Source organism: Tiliqua scincoides, chromosome 10 (assembly GCF_035046505.1).
Source record: "Tiliqua scincoides isolate rTilSci1 chromosome 10, rTilSci1.hap2, whole genome shotgun sequence".
Lineage (NCBI taxonomy): Eukaryota > Metazoa > Chordata > Lepidosauria > Squamata > Scincidae > Tiliqua > Tiliqua scincoides.
Genome location: NC_089830.1, coordinates 21,062,691 through 21,078,114, shown reverse-complemented (window position 1 = coordinate 21,078,114; position 15,424 = coordinate 21,062,691). Strand labels below are relative to the sequence as shown.

The following is a 15,424-nucleotide window of genomic DNA, read 5'->3' as shown; positions in this document are numbered from 1 at the left end:
TATATTCCCACATATCCAAGGGATGCCTCTTGCCTGGAGGGCACATGTCAGTTAATGCATCCTCAGGAAAACCACAACACCATGTAAATATGAGGGAAAGTTATGCAAAGTTGGAGAAAGAACTATTGCAGCATTCTGGCTGGAGTTCATGAAGTTCCGGCACCCATTTCCAAACTGTTTATTCAGATTACTCATTGCCTAATTCCTCATCCCACCCACTCTCTTGTTGTGCTGAGCTGCTAGGAACAGTGCAGTTTGCTGCAAACGAGTGAGATTGCTGGTTGGCCAGACATAAGAGGAAGTTGCAGGTGTGGGAATCATTGGAAGAGGAACCACTAGAGTTGCCGGAGAAGAGAGGACAGACCTCCTAACTGGGCTAAGTGCAAAGGCAAGACCCAAGAAAAAAGGAAGGCAGTCCTTGAAGACCTGCAAAGAGGGGATACAGAGAGTGAGATCTACATCATGAGCGCCCCGAACTATGAGAAGATCCAGGACGAAAGGCTTCCCGCTCAGAATCCACCACCTTATTCCGAGAAAGAATCCCACAATGATCCACTGAACTTTCCTGCAGGGCCAGCACCGGCCATGGCCTATGGGACCTCTCCCCCATACGTGCCTAATTACGGCCCACCCGGTGCGGGGCCCAGTCAGGGCCCCATCATGCAACAGCCACAAACCGTGTACATCACCCATGCCCAACCTACCAACGAACCCGATTATCTGGCCTATTCCATCTTCACCATGCTTTGCTGTTGCCTGCCCCTGGGGATCGCAGCTCTGGTGTACTCCATACAGGTGAGCTTCTGCAAACGTGTGTGTGCGTGTGTGTGTGTGTGTGTGCGAGAGTGAGTGAGACGCGGGTCTTGAAATTCTGGGGGAGCAGAGGGGGGTCTCCTCCCCTTTCCTTTAGTTCTGCCCTTTCCTAACAAGTAACTGTGTTTAGACATCTATAGAGGGAGCCATCATTTGGCTAACTTTTAGAGAGTGGGGCTTGTGGATTTCGTTAAGGATGCCCCCTTAAGCCAGTCACTGGCCTGACGTGCTACAGGTATTGGCAGGTGAAGGGCATACCTGCACTGCCATGAGGAAGAGATCCAATAAAGGGGAAAGAACTGGAATGTGCTACATCAGTCATTTCCAAGCACTGCAGCATAGCACACTGGTGTGCCATGACAAACACTGGCTTGTGGATTGTATTAAGTATGCCCCACTGAGCCAGTCACTGGCCTGATGTGCTACAGGTGTTGGTGGGTGATGGGCATACCCACACTGCCAGGAGGAAGAGATCCCATAAAGGGGAAAGAACTGGAATGTGCTGCATCAGTCATTTTCAAGCACACCGGTGTGCCATGAATGGTCTGCAGATGTGTCACAAGAGTTTGGGAGAGGATAATATATTAGTAGGGTCACTGGGGGCTGTGAGCCCCCTCAACCAGCAGTGCGGAGTGCCTTGTCAATTGTCAAAATGGATGGTGTGCCTTGACAATTTTAGTGCCTTCTCAGTATGCCGTGAGATGAAAATCAGGGTGCGACATTCAACAGAGAGTAGGTTAAGGAGCTTACGTTGGCTCCACAGCAGTCCTTTCCAGAGGAGTGGACTGGGTTACGTCTGCTATAGAAGCAAAACCTCAACAGACTTGTCGGTGTGTTGAAAAACAAGCTGACTTAACAGCGCAAGCCTCTGCGTGTTTGCTCAAAAGTGGGATTCCGCTGTTCAGTGGGGCTTGCTCACTGGAAAAATTGCAATGTTTACATGACAGAAGCTTTTGTGGACTGGACCCACTTCAGTGTCACATTGACATCAACGGTTCAGACGCTGGAAAGAAGCGTTAGGGTTTCTTGTGCCAGTTTTTCATAAATCTCAAAAGGGTGTTCATTGGGATCCCTCAGGACCCATTCACCCCAAACCTCTGACCTGATAGCATAGGACTGGAAGGGATACTATACTTCCAGACTGATTAATTCACATCAGCCAGGCACTAAGCAGCCTGGGGAGGGGAGGTAGTTCAGTGACAGAGCACAGACTTTCCCTGTAAAAGCTCCTGAGTTCAATCTCTAGCATCTCCAAGTACGACAAGGGAATATAGACCCCTGTTGGGCTGCTGCCGGTCTGGGCAGGAAATGCTAACTTAGATGGACAAAAGGTCAGACTCAGTGTGGCAGTCGTGTGTCCTGCTAGCAGCAGTGGAATCTTGCCTCTCAGGGTGATGAGCAGCTGTAAGGATGCAATTTTCATCAGGATCACAGCCTGACAGGAATGGGTTAAACTCCCCCACCCACCTACTGTAACACCAAACCTGATCCCCCTCCCATATCCATTGCTGCAGTTTAACTAAAATGTAGGGTTAAAAATGTAGGGTTAACTAAAATGTAGGGTTATATGTGAGATATATATATCTTAGAGACCACCTACTCCCGTACAATCCGGCTCGCCATCTCAGGTCATCAGAGAAGGCCTTTTTGCAAGTGCCGCCACCCAAGGAGGTCCGGGGGGTGGCTGCAAGAAATAGGGCCTTCTCAGTAGTGGCACCAACATTATGGAACTCCCTTCCCCTTGACTTGAGAATGGCTCCCTCTCTTGAGAGCTTTCGGCGAAGCCTGAAAACACTGTTGTTTAAACAAGCCTTCTGATTTCTGGCCTTCTTAACTTTTTTATACATCTTTTAGTTTTACAGGCTTGATTCCTCTGTGATCTGCTCTTTTACTCTTTTAATCTGACTATTGTTTTTATGGCCCTGTAGTGTGTTTTTAAATGTTTTTATCTGTTTGTATTAATGTTTTTAAATTCTATTGTTTTTTAATATGTTGTTAGCCGCCCTGGGTCCCGTTAGGGAAAAGGGCGGGATAAAAATAAAGTTTTATTATTATTATTTTATTATATATTTGACATCATAGGTAGTTTAAGCCCTACCCCACCTCAGGTTGAAACAAGCTTGGATTAAATCCAAATGCACCGCAATCAAGAATAAAGCAGGAAGTGGAGAATTTTTCACACAAAAGGATCACTGCAAAAGGAAGGGGGGGAGTGAATGTCTTTGTGTGTTTGAAAAAAAAAATGGGATGTATTTTTTTTTTTACAAAGCTGAAATCAAAGTTTGCATGGGAATTCTAACAAACAAGAGTGCACGATGGCCCTCCATACAATTCCAGATGCCAAAGTGGTCCTCTGGCCCAAAGCTTTACTCAGCCCTGGGCTATAACTTGGGAAGACTTGGCTTGGGATCTCTGAAGTTTGCAAGGTGGCTTTGTGCCAATATCTCTCTCAGCCTAACCTACCTTATGGGTTTGTTGTGAATACACAGGGGATGGACAACCACATACACTACCCTGGGAGCCTTAGAGGCGGAGTGAAATGAAAATGTAATGCTTAAATGACATGTGATGGGGCAGATCTAGCTTTATGCAGGCAGAACTGCCCTGATCATGAGTAGTTTACTTTATTCATTTATATACTGTGCACATTTTTATACCACCCTTCCTCCAAGGAGCTCAGGTGTGGTGTATATAGTTCCTCTGTACAGTTCCTGTATATAGTTCCTGAATATTGCTCCTCAAACCGCTACACCAAGAGATGTCACTAGGGTTTGTGGGCCTCCTCCCATACCAGACCCTACGGGGGGGGGAAAAAAATTATAATATCATAACGCACAACCTAAATGCAGTGGCATCTCTAGGGTTGATGTAACCCCCATTAATTTTATTTATTTATATAACAGGACAGGTCACCCAACAAATCACTAACCCACAAAAAACCAGTTGCAAACTTGATGGCACACAACTGGACAAGAGTCCTAGTATGAGACATGGTAATGAGAGCTGACTTATGTCCACACCCTATTAGTTCCCTGCTGTGTCGGAACGACACCTCATTGGCTCTCAGAACAACCGGTCTCATTGGTCTGTTTTGAGTGAATGAAATCCACTTTTTGTTACATAAGGCAGTTGTGTTCTCCTTTTCTGGTTATTCAGTCGTAGTGTTTGATAGAACGTAGATATTTCAACACGGTTTGTTTCAGTGCATTCTGCAAGAAATTCAGCATCAAATTATATATAGCATGATGGTATTATTTGAAAAAAATCAAGATTTCACCATTTTGGTCAGTAGTGTTGCCACACCCCAGTGCTCGACTCAGTGCTGTCTGCACCCCCCCCCCCAGCAATGCCACTGACTACACAATCCTGGCATAGTTTGAACCTCAGCCCCCAGTGTACTAGTCCCAAAGCCCTCAGCTTTTTGTGCTACATTCTCACCAGGTCATATAGTGGCCACACAGCAAAGGATTCCTTTGTTAGCTCATGCAACGACCGCTGTTCCGCAGCTGCTCGGCCCGCCCACCTCTGCGTGCCAGAAGTTTCCAAGAAACATAAATAGTTCCAAGCACCACTTGTTTTTTGTGTGTTTGCCTGTTTTTACACAGATACATCACATCTCTCTTTCTCTCTCTCTCTCTCTATCTCCCCCCAGACCCGAGAAGCCAATCTAGCTGGAAATGCTGCTTCTGCTAAGCGGAACTCGAAGATGGCCCGCACCTTAGCTCACACGGCCCTTGGGTTGGGTCTCGCTCTCCTGATTCTGTACATTATCCTGGTCGTCTTCGTGGTCATGAGCGCCCATTAGATAAACCCCTGAGGATGCCAATGCGACATTCACAAGCTTCAAAGGCCCTCCCCCCCACCATCCCCAAGCCAGAAAAATCCCACCTGAAATTGCTCTCTTGGAATCGTCCCACAACAAGACACGCTTTGAACTGCTTCCCACATGTGCGCATGTTACTCGATTTCACAACACCTGACTTGAAGATTCGCAGCTGTGAAGGCATGGACTGGGAAGCACTGCATTGACAGGGACAAAACCTGATCTGATTGATGTACACAGACAGGCTGCTAAAGATGAGAGCAGTTGCTGTGTAGGGGGGGAGAATCTTTCACCTCTGCCCAGATCGCAGTGTCAAACATAAGGCAACATAAGGTGCCTCTCCCCAGAAGCTCTTTATCCAGTCCTTGGGTTCTCCCAGCTCCACCATCAGCTGCTCTCAGCTACTGCGCTGTACTGTGGTATCACTGCAAAAAGGGCAGCCTGTATGATAATTGGGCTCTCCCATATCTTCAAAATAAGATCAAGATTTGCATATTTTCTCTTCTGCCACTTGTAGCTAATGAGTTCCTAAGAGAGGAGGAAAAAGTGCTGATTTCTGGTCATGAGCTGCTTCATGACATCCCTTCCTGCTTCATGACATCCCTTCCTGCTTCTTCGCATCACTTCTGGCCTGCTGCAGGCATCATGAATGCTGTTTGGCCCTCTATATGAAATGAGTTTGACACCCTTGCACTAGATGCTCTTAGGCACAAAAATCCCAGCCAGCCTCTGTCTTCCCAGTCTGCATTATGTGGGCGCTGATGGTTACCTTTTTGAGAAAGGTAATAGCTCAATGGTAGGGCACATGCTTTCTGGCTTAATCCTCCGGGCTTCCAAGTAGGGCTGGAAAATACCCACCTGAATCACTGTCAACTAGCTGACAATACCAAGTAAAATGGACCAAGAAGACAGCCCCCCATTTAACGGAAGAGTCAGTGCACGGCTAATGTTATTGTAATGCATGTGAAGTGCCTTACACACCCAGAAAACCTTAGGCAAATGCTAAGGATTGCAATCTGCAAAAGCCAAGCTGCCATAGATCCTTGCCACAGCATGTGGTGACGGCATCTGGACTAGATGCCTTTAAAAGGGGATTGGACAAATGTCTGGAGGAAAAGAGAACGGGTTACAAGCCATGATGTGTATGTGCAACCTCCTGATTTTAGAAATGGGTTATGTCAGAAGGCCAGATGCAAGGGAGGGCACCAGGATGAGGTCTCTTGTTATCTGGTGTGCTCCCTGGGGCATTTGGTGGGCCGTTGTGAGATACAAGAAGCTGGACTAGATGGGCCTATGGCCTGATCCAGTGGGGCTGTTCTTATGTTCTTAAACTACAATTCCCAGGAGGCCATGCAGGTCTCTTGTTATCTGGTGTGCTCCCTGGGGCATTTGGTGGGCCGCTGTGAGATACAGGAAGCTGGACTAGATGGGCCTATTGCCTGATCCAGTGGGGCTGTTCTTATGTTCTTTTCCTGGATGGCCCCCTTGTATCAAGCAATGGTCATCATGTGGGAACCAGTTCTATGGCACACCCCTTCATTGCCTGGTGACCAACAGTCACCACAGGGCAGGGAAGCAGATTTTAAGTGGGCAGCACATCAACTGAACCTCTGGAAAGACTAATCTAATGTAATTTACAGTGCAAAATGAGCCACGGACTAATCGCTGAATCGTAAGACGACAGACTGGCCTCTGAACCATGAGATAAGATGGTAGCCGTGTGTGTGTGTGTGAGAGAGAGAGAGAGAGAAAGAGAGAGAGAGAAAGAAAGAGAGAGAGACTTGATCAAGGGGTAAGTCCACATTTTCAATGCCATTTAGCTGAGCAAAACATTTTCCTTTATTAAAGATCTTTTGAGCTACCACCAGCTTTGTAATGCCTTGTAAAATAAATAATGCAAATTAAAACGTATTTATGTTATACTACCAAAAATGTCTGTTGTCGGAATGATTAAGTTCAGGGCCTGCATCACTAACAGCCAGTGCTTTTTTGTATGTATATATATATTAAAAAAGGTTAAGGAACTCACAACTTGTTAATCTTTTATTTATTTATTTATTTATAAACCATTTTTTATTGGAGAAATAAAATATTTTTTATGTGCTTCCCCCCTAAAGATGAACTTACTTCTGAGTAGACATGCATAGGATTGGGCTGTCAATCTCCACATTCCCTTCCCCCTAGCTACTTTTTCTACACATGGGGAAAAATACTGTACAGGTGCACTTGTAGCATGTATGTGGCACTACTTCGAGGAGAGGAAGCAGTGAATGGATTCTGAAAAATGGCTTACATGAGTTCCATGTAGTAAAATTACTCTAAGCAACTGTGGGAGTAAGAACAAAAAAGGAATTCTTACACGAGAGGGGTCCTTAGGTGCACTTAGAAACAGCTACGTTTGCAAACAAGCGATTAAATATGGTTTAATTCAGGTATCAGAAAACTCTGTGTCTTTGGGAAGCCACTTGGCATGCAATTGTATGTTCTCTGCTGCCCTGAGCAGCTGCTGTGCATTGCTGGAGAGAAGCTGCAAACGCTGGCTGGCGGAGGGCATGCTTGTGGGGGAAGGATGAGGAGGATCTCTGGCAAGGCTGGACAGCACGTTGTACACACATAGAATCCCTTTTCACCTGCCCTTAGCATGTGAAAACGGGTGCAGATATATATCTCTGCCAGGATTAAGAGCCCAATCCTAGGTATGTCTACTCTGAAGTAAGTCTCGTTCTAGTCAATGGAGCTTACTCCCAAGAAAGTGCCTAGAATTGCAGCCTAAGAGCCCAATCCTATGCATATCTACTCAGAAGTCCACTTTAGTGAATGGGGCTTACTGTGGATAGGATAGCAGGCTTAGAGTTCAATCCTGTGCCTGTCTACTCAGAAGTCAGTCCCATTAGAGGCATTGGGGCTTCCTCCCAGGAAGGTGTGGAGAGGACTGCAGCCTCAGAGCCCCTCCTCTGCCTGTCTACTCAGAAGTCAGTCCCACTAGAGGCAGTGGGGCTTCCTCCCAGGAAGGTGTGGAGAGGACTGCAGCCTCAGGGCCCTTCCTCTGCCTGTCTACTCAGGCTGCAAGGCTTATGACACTTTCCCGGGAGTAAGCCCCATTGAACACAATGGAACTTACTTCTGAGTAGACATGCATAGGCTTGGGCTCTCAGGCTGCAAGGCTATGCACCCTTTCCCATGAGCAAGCCCCATTGAGCACAATGAGACTTACTTCTGAGTAGACACGCCTAGGCTCATGCTGCAGATTGGCACGGGGGCTGCACCAGCCAGCTTCCTTCCCCTCCTCCTCCGCCAAGCCAGTACCTGGGCGTTCCATGGGTGCCACAGCCCGTCTCCCTGGCTGGCTGGCTCGCTGTCCGTCCTCCTCCTCCTCAGCATCGGCGTGAGTCCCTCACGCCCTCCACCGGCTTGGAAGCTGCACGGGGAAGCAGAGCGTGGGGGGAGGGGAGGCCCAAATACCTGAGAGGAAGGGGCAGGTGATGTCACACGGTGACGTTGAAAGACTGTCAAAGGCTGGGAGAAAAACGGAAGTGCTTCTAGGGCAGGGTGCAGCAAAAAGGGATGGAGACCAGCAGCAGCTGAACTCTTCTAACTTTCATGAGCCATCTACGTAAGGAAAAAAAGGAAACGTTTGAACATTTTTTGGACAATGTGGCAGCCTGAGCCATCAACCTGTGGGTGGGACAGTGCCTTCATGCCCCTGTGAGACCCCTCTCTGCCTTTCTGGGCTTCTGCAGGACTTCAAGAGAGCAAACCTGTTCCTTGAGAGCCCAGAGCTCTTGGCACAAAGCACACACCTTATGCACAAAAGGGCATACATACGACACTATGCACAATGTATAGATGCTCCCCGTATCCAAGGTGGTTCTGTTCTCCCCCCCCCCCCCACAGATGGGGGGACTGTATATAAGGTTCAGTACTCTGGAACAGGTTCTTGCTTAAATGAGAAAAGTGGCACGCAGGCGGGCAGCCTGCACGCTAGAGAGAGCAGACTAACCAAACATTCATAGGACAGTTCCTGTTAACATATTCACTGTGTCTGTCTAGCACGCAGGCTGCCTGCCTGCATGTCACGTTCCTCAGTTAAGCAGAAACTTTTACTCTTTTAAGCAACAAAAAGTGTACTTCCACTGCTAGTAAAGACAAACAAAGGTACTGGGCTTGGGATGGATGTATTGGGGGGGGGGAATGGATGTATGGACAGGGTACCATGGGGAACCATAAGTGAAACCACAGACACTAGATACAGAAGGAGTCCTATACCGGATAGCCCCCACCGTGCTACTGGTTTTCTGCATTACTGCTAGTTCTGGTGCTTTACTTTTCTAGTTGGGTTTAACAGAGCAAGTTTAATGTACTTGGAATTCTTTTTGTGTATGCTCTGTAACTGTTCGTTGGGTAGTTAAGGGGCTTGAACAGGGGTGTCCAAAGTTTTTGGCAGGAGGGCCACATTGTCTCTCTGACACTGTGTTGGGGGCCAGGGGAAAAAAGAATTAATTTACATTTAAAATTTGAATAAATTTACATAAGTTTACATAAATGAATATATTAAAGATGGACTTATATGAATGAATGAAGGTCTTGCAATAGCTCAAGGCCTTGCACAAAGCAAGACTGGCCTTTTCTTTGCTGCCGCTGCTGCATCACAGATGTGAAACAGCAAGCAGTGGAGGGAGCCCTCATCCCACAGTGGAGGGAGCCCTCATCCCACAGCCCACATCCCACAGAGGTCAAACAGTCGCCCTCACACTGAGAGCAGTTGCTTCGGGCCAGTGTGGGCTTCAACAAATCTCCGGAGGGCCGGAGCCCCATTGGAGACTGGGGGCTCCCTGAGGGCTGCATTGAGAGGCCTCGAGGGCCACAAGTGGCCCCAGGGCCAGGGTTTTGGCACCCCTGGGCTTGAATAATCCCTTTCTCCAGAGAAGGGAAGTGTTTGTTTGCTTGGTTCTCTTGCTCTACTACTCAGCTTGCACCGATACTTAAGTTACTTCCCTGTGTCTTTGTTTACCTGGCACTTTGGCCAAGAGGCACTTAGGCTCCAAATGGCATGAGTTTAACATGAGTTAAACAAAGAGTTTACTTTCTCATGGAAAGAGTTTACTTACAATCGGGTCCCAGTTTTAGACTCTTAGCTACCTCCTCCCTTACCCTCCCAACTGATTTGAAAAGGCTGTCCTCCAAGGTTGTGGCCTCCAAGGGATGAGAGATGCTCTTTACACTCTCACATAACCAGAACCAGAACCAGGGGACATCCACTAAAATTGAGTGTTGGGAGAGTTAGAACAGACTGCTGAGTTAGAGCCACTTCGCGTGTGGTTGGTCTGTGGAACTCCTTGCCACAGGATGTGGTGATGGTTTCTGGCCTGGACGCCTTTAAAAGGGGATTGGACAAGTTTCTGGAGGAAAAATCCATTATGGGGTACAAGCCATGATGTGTATGTGCAACCTCCTGATTTTAGAAATGGGCTATGTCAAATGCAAGGGAGGGCACCAGGATGAGGTCTCTTGCTGTCTGGTGTGCTCCCTGGGGCATTTGGTGGGCCGCTGTGAGATACAGGAAGCTGGACTAGATGGGCCTATGGCCTGGTCCAGTGGGGCTGCTTATGTTCTTATGTTCCCTATTATTTTCTCCTTGATCCAGCCCATCCTGGAGGCCAACTGAAGCACTTGCCTCAGGCAACAGATTGGTGAGGGGTGCCCATCTCTGTTAGTCTACTGCCTTCACTGCTCCTCCTTCCACTCCTAGATCAGAAAAAAAGATGAGGAGGCCAGAGAGGAAACGTGGATGGAGGTGCTAAGCTATGAGATACAGGAAGCTAGACTAGATGTGCCTATGGCCTGATCCAGTGGGGCTGTTCTTATGACAATAGGTGGTAGTTATAGCTGAAGAAACTGCAACAGCTCTGTGTTAGCTGGCTGGGAATTTATCCTTCCTCAGTGGTTCCCAAACTGTGAAATTCAGCAAACTCACAGGGGTGCTGTGGGACATCCCTGCTGGCCTCTTCTTCCTGCTCTCCTGGATGCTGCCATCTTATGTGACAACTGTGCAAGACCTTGCATGGACAAGATGTTGGCACCCATCTTTCCAGCTCTCGTAGGCACCATCATCTTGGACTGTGCAAGTTCTCATAGGGTCCAAGATGATGGCACCCGGGAGAGCCAGGAAGAAGAGGCTGTTGCAAAAGAAGGGCACTGTGACTTGGATAAGTTTGGTAACCACTGCTCTAGAACCATGCCCTCTTACTTAGAACTGACTTTGGGCACAATCCTAACCAACTTTCCAGCACTGGCATACCCGCGCCTGTGGGGCATGTGCTGCATCTTGCAGTTGGGGCGCAATCATGGAGGCCTCCTCAAGGCAAGGCAATGTTTGTTCCCTTACCTCGGAGCTGCATTGCCCTTATGTCAGAGCTGGAAAATGGGTTAGGATTGTGCACTTTATGGCTGGACTGAATTTAAACACTAATCATGACTTTACTTTGAGTTCAAACTGAGCTGGGTTTAGAGTCTAACAGCCCAATCTTATGCCGGTCTACTCAGAAGTAAGTCCCCATTATATTCAATGGGGTTTACTCCCAAGAAAGTGTGTTTAGGATTGCAGTCTAAGTTAACAATTTATGGTAGACTTTATAAGTCTAAAATTAGCTTACAAGTAGACTCTGATCCTTCTCAGAGTAGACCTAGTTAGCAATAAACTGTCATTCTTTTCAGAATTTGTTCCCTAGGCTTCACCTGTCCATTTTCTTCTCTGCTCCCCTTTATTTTTTGAATTTATCCCCCCACCACCTGTGCCCCACTCACTACACTAGATTTAAAAAGTAAAGAAATAATCATTTTTTTAAAAAGAAACAAAATAAAGTTGGAAAGTTCCATTACTCCCTGCCCTGAAGATATGACATTCAGCAGCTAAGGGGTGTGTTATACTGTTTTACAGCATGACAATACAAATGTGGTTTTGTTAGTGAGGGTGAGTCATGCAGGAAGTAGTGTCCTTATCCCTTCAGTTAGCTTCAGTTGATCTCCTCTAAGCCAGTCCAGAAAGATTTCCCTTACAAACTTCATTCTCCAATGTTTGCCAGCCCAGGTATTCAGGTGCAGCAGGCCTGAAGTAGGGTTAGAACAGGTTGTCACTCAGTCCAGTTGATTCACTCATTTAAAAACCTACTGATTCATTTAAAGAGGTGTCACAAGAACATAAGAGTCCTGCTGGATCAGGCCAAGGTCTGATCCAGTTTCATGTAACTCACAGTGGCCCGCCAGATACTTCAGGGAGCACACAACAAGACACCTGTAACCTGATGCCACACCCTTGCATCTGGCATAGCCTACTTCTAGAGCCAGGAGGTTGCTTATACCCATCACTGCTTGTAACTTGTGATGGATTTTTCCTCCATAAATTTGTCCAATTCCCTTTTTAAAGGCATTTAGGCCAGGCGCCATCACCACATCCTGTGGCAAGGAGTTCCACAGGTTAATGCAAAGCTGGGTAAAGAGACATTTCCTTTGGTCTGTTCTAACTCTCCCGACACTCAATTTTAGTGGAGGTCTCCTGGTTCTGATGTTGTGCGAGAGGGAAAAGAACATTCCTCTATCCACTCTGTCCATTGGACACATAACTTTATACGTCTCAATCATATCTCCACCCCCACCCATTTCTGAAATGGTGAGAAGTTCTGAAGTCCATCCCTCCCAGTCCTGAATTACATAGAGCAAAAGAGGAAGTGTAGAGGGGAAGAGAGTGGAAGGCTGGAGCATCTCTGACGCTCTAGCCCAGGCGTTCAAACATAAAACCCACGGGCTGGATGTGGCACTGGCATAGCAAAGGCAGGGCTGGGGGTTACATGGTCCTCGGTACCACACCTTTGGGGGGTGTCAAGTCAGGGGCACTTAGAGTGGTTGCACACCACTGTGAGCAGCTGATGGCTATTTTTTTCTCAATAAGTGGACCTGTGCTCAGTGACATCACTTCCTGCCCAATGCTGTCATTTCCAATGCTCAGCCAAACTTGAACACTTTGGTCCACTCTGTGAAATGACTTTAACAATCATGCTCTAGCCCACTATTCTCCCCCTTCTCCGTGTTTCCTCCTCTGCTCCATTTCCTTCTTCCTTTTTGAATCCATGCAGTGGAAAGTTGAGGAAAAATGAAGTTAGGTGGGGGGACAGATAGAGGCGGGTATCCATGCCAGTTCTCTACCTGAGGCAAGCAACTCAGTAGACCTACAGGACAGACGTGGGTTAAGGCAAGGTGAACCACAGTCTAAGAAAGCTAAAGAGAATTTCAGTTCAAATCACAGATAATGAGGAAGTGAAAACTAAATCCTGTTCACGCCCCACTTTGCATAAAAGAACTTCTTTGGGGGGTTTCCCCAGAGACAAGATCTGAGAAGCTGAACCTTTTACATGCATTGCTTCTCCAAGCTGTTAGTTCCTGGCAGTGAGAGTGCTTTAATGCTCCACCCCTTCCAAGTTCCTCTTCATGATAAGGTGTCTCTCAAAGTCATGAGCAAAACTAAATGTTAAGGAGATCCATCCTATGTTCGTTTGTAATACTAAAAAAGGTATCCTAAGGTATTTCCATGGGACAAACAATGGAAGAGTGGGAGGGAGTAGTTCAGTGATTTTCAATCTTTTTCATCTCAGGGCACACTGACAAGATGCTAAAATTGTCAAGGCACACCATCAGCTGTTTGATAATTACCAGGGCACACCAGGCTGCTGGTGGGGGCTAACATCCCCCAATGGCCCTAATAATAATAAATGACCTCCAAATTTCTGTAGCACACCTGTAGGCTTCACGGCACACCAAAATTCACGGCACACCAAAATCACTCAGTTTTGCAGTTGCTAGAATATCAGATTAGGAGTTGCTAATATCAGATTAGGCAGTTACTAGAATATCAGATTAGGAGTAGGGTGAACCATGCTCAAATCCCCACCCAGTCACTAAATTCATTGACAGCCCCCATGTCAATCATCATCTTGTAGCCCAGAGATTTTCAACTAGTGTGGTGTGCCATTGGTGTGCTGTGAATAGTCCGCAGGTGTGCCACAGGAGTTTGGGGGAGAGTCATGTAGTTGTAGGGCCACTGGGGGGTGAGAGCTTCCAGCCGGCAGCATGGCGTGCCCGACACATTTCCAGAAACTGATGATATGCCTTGCTAAGTTTAGTGCCTTATCAGTGCACCATGAGATGAAAAAACGTTTGAAATCATTGTTGTAGCCTCACCTACCCCATCACAAAGATGAAAGCAGGAAAGGATGAACCCTGTATCTCAGCCCTGAGCCCCCTGAAGAAAGAGTGAGATACAAATATAACCCACAATATTCTCCCACCATGATCTGTTAAACCTCAGCCACCAAATTCAGGTCCTACACACAAGCTGGTCATCAAACAGGTTTATACACAGCTGTTTGGCAGAGCTCCCACTACAGGCCTACAGCAGCATCTGCCCCATGCCAAGGGAAAAGAGAGAGGGAGGCAGCCTAGAGACAGGACAACATCCATGGGGCAGAACTTAGCTAATGCACCCCACCTAAATACAAAGTTGTCAGTGTCATAGATCTCAAACTCAATCCAAGTCTATCATTGTACCAAACTAGCTCCATGCTAGTTTGTTCTCTATTCTAGTTGTTTACATCTTGTATTTTCCGAACACACCTGGCCTGGAGTCCTCTTTGCCCATGTTCAACATCCCATCATCATCTTGACATCATACATCCTGACAAGCCCTTCCATCGCCTGCCTGTTATCTTATAAGCTGCGTCAACTCCAATCAGGGGAATGTAAAATTTTGAAAGGGTCAATATGACGGAGAACTTCTTCCCTGTCCCATGCACTTTGCAAACTAGAAATGCACCTTGTTTGTAGTTCTTTATTCAAGCCACTGATTATACTTCTACGTCATAGGTGTGCTGACACCTCGCCCAAGTGGATGGGATATTTTGCAATCGCTGTTGAAGCATGGCTGGGCTAGGATGCAGTGGGGTGGGGGGAGGGCACCTGGGCCTGTGTGTTGATCCTTCTGCCTTCCTTATCTCTCCTTCATTTTTATAAGGTTATTGGTTGATAAGCAAAGGGAAGGGCAACCTGTGCCGGAGTTGCCTGGATCTGAAAGGTCTGCAGGCATGACGGAGGCAGTCCCAACTCCAGCACTGGGGCGTTTTGCAGCAAGGTCCTGTCAAGGTCCTCTCAGGGAAGGGAGGTGGAAACAGGGAAAGTGACCCAGGAGTCTTCCTGGGCAATTCCTACAGGCTTGTTGGCTCTGGGCTTGAAGGATCCAGAACAAATATCCAATAATTTATATATTTATTTGATTTATACTCCGCCTTTCTCCCCAAAGGGCACCCAAGGCAGTTAGCAATCAGTACATTAAAATACAATTTAAAATACAGATAAAAACATTTTAAAAACAATTAGAAAAATACAAAATACACAGCAGTCAGCAATAAAAATGCACAGTAAAAACATAGATTAGTAAAGACAGACATTATAAGGTCTCAAAGGCTTTCCTAAATAAAAAAGTCTTCAAGCCCTACCAGAAAGTTAATAGCGAGGAGGCTGTCCTCAATTCAAAGGTGAGAGAATTCCATAATGCAGGTGCCACCACCATCTGGGACGTGTCAACCAAGAAGACTCGAACCACTGCAAAACAGTGTCCCTGATTCCCATCTTGGCGAACTGCCCTAGAAGGACACCATGGTCGATGGTATCGAAAGCTGCTGAGAAGTCCAAACGGACTAGCAAGGATGCACTCCTCCATCCTGCCCTCGGCGCAGGTCATCC

At 47.0% G+C, this 15,424-nt stretch overlaps 1 protein-coding gene across 1 annotated transcript; it reads left to right on the top strand.

The window, feature by feature from the left end:
• The first annotated feature begins 424 nt into the window (after positions 1–424).
• On the top strand, positions 425–5,833 carry PMIS2 (PMIS2 transmembrane protein). The gene is made up of 2 exons (XM_066638997.1): positions 425–795; positions 4,466–5,833. The coding sequence occupies exons 1-2, from the start codon at positions 463–465 to the stop codon at positions 4,616–4,618; spliced, it is 486 nt and encodes a 161-aa protein (XP_066495094.1). The 5' UTR covers positions 425–462; the 3' UTR covers positions 4,619–5,833.
• Positions 5,834–15,424: the final 9,591 nt, after the last annotated feature.

Coding starts and splice junctions, on each gene's coding strand:
- PMIS2 (XM_066638997.1), top strand. CDS start 463: ATGAGCGCCCCGAACTATGAGAAGATCCAGGACGAAAGGCTTCCCGCT. Junction 796..4,465: donor CTCTGGTGTACTCCATACAG/GTGAGCTTCTGC, acceptor ATCTCCCCCCAG/ACCCGAGAAGCCAATCTAGC.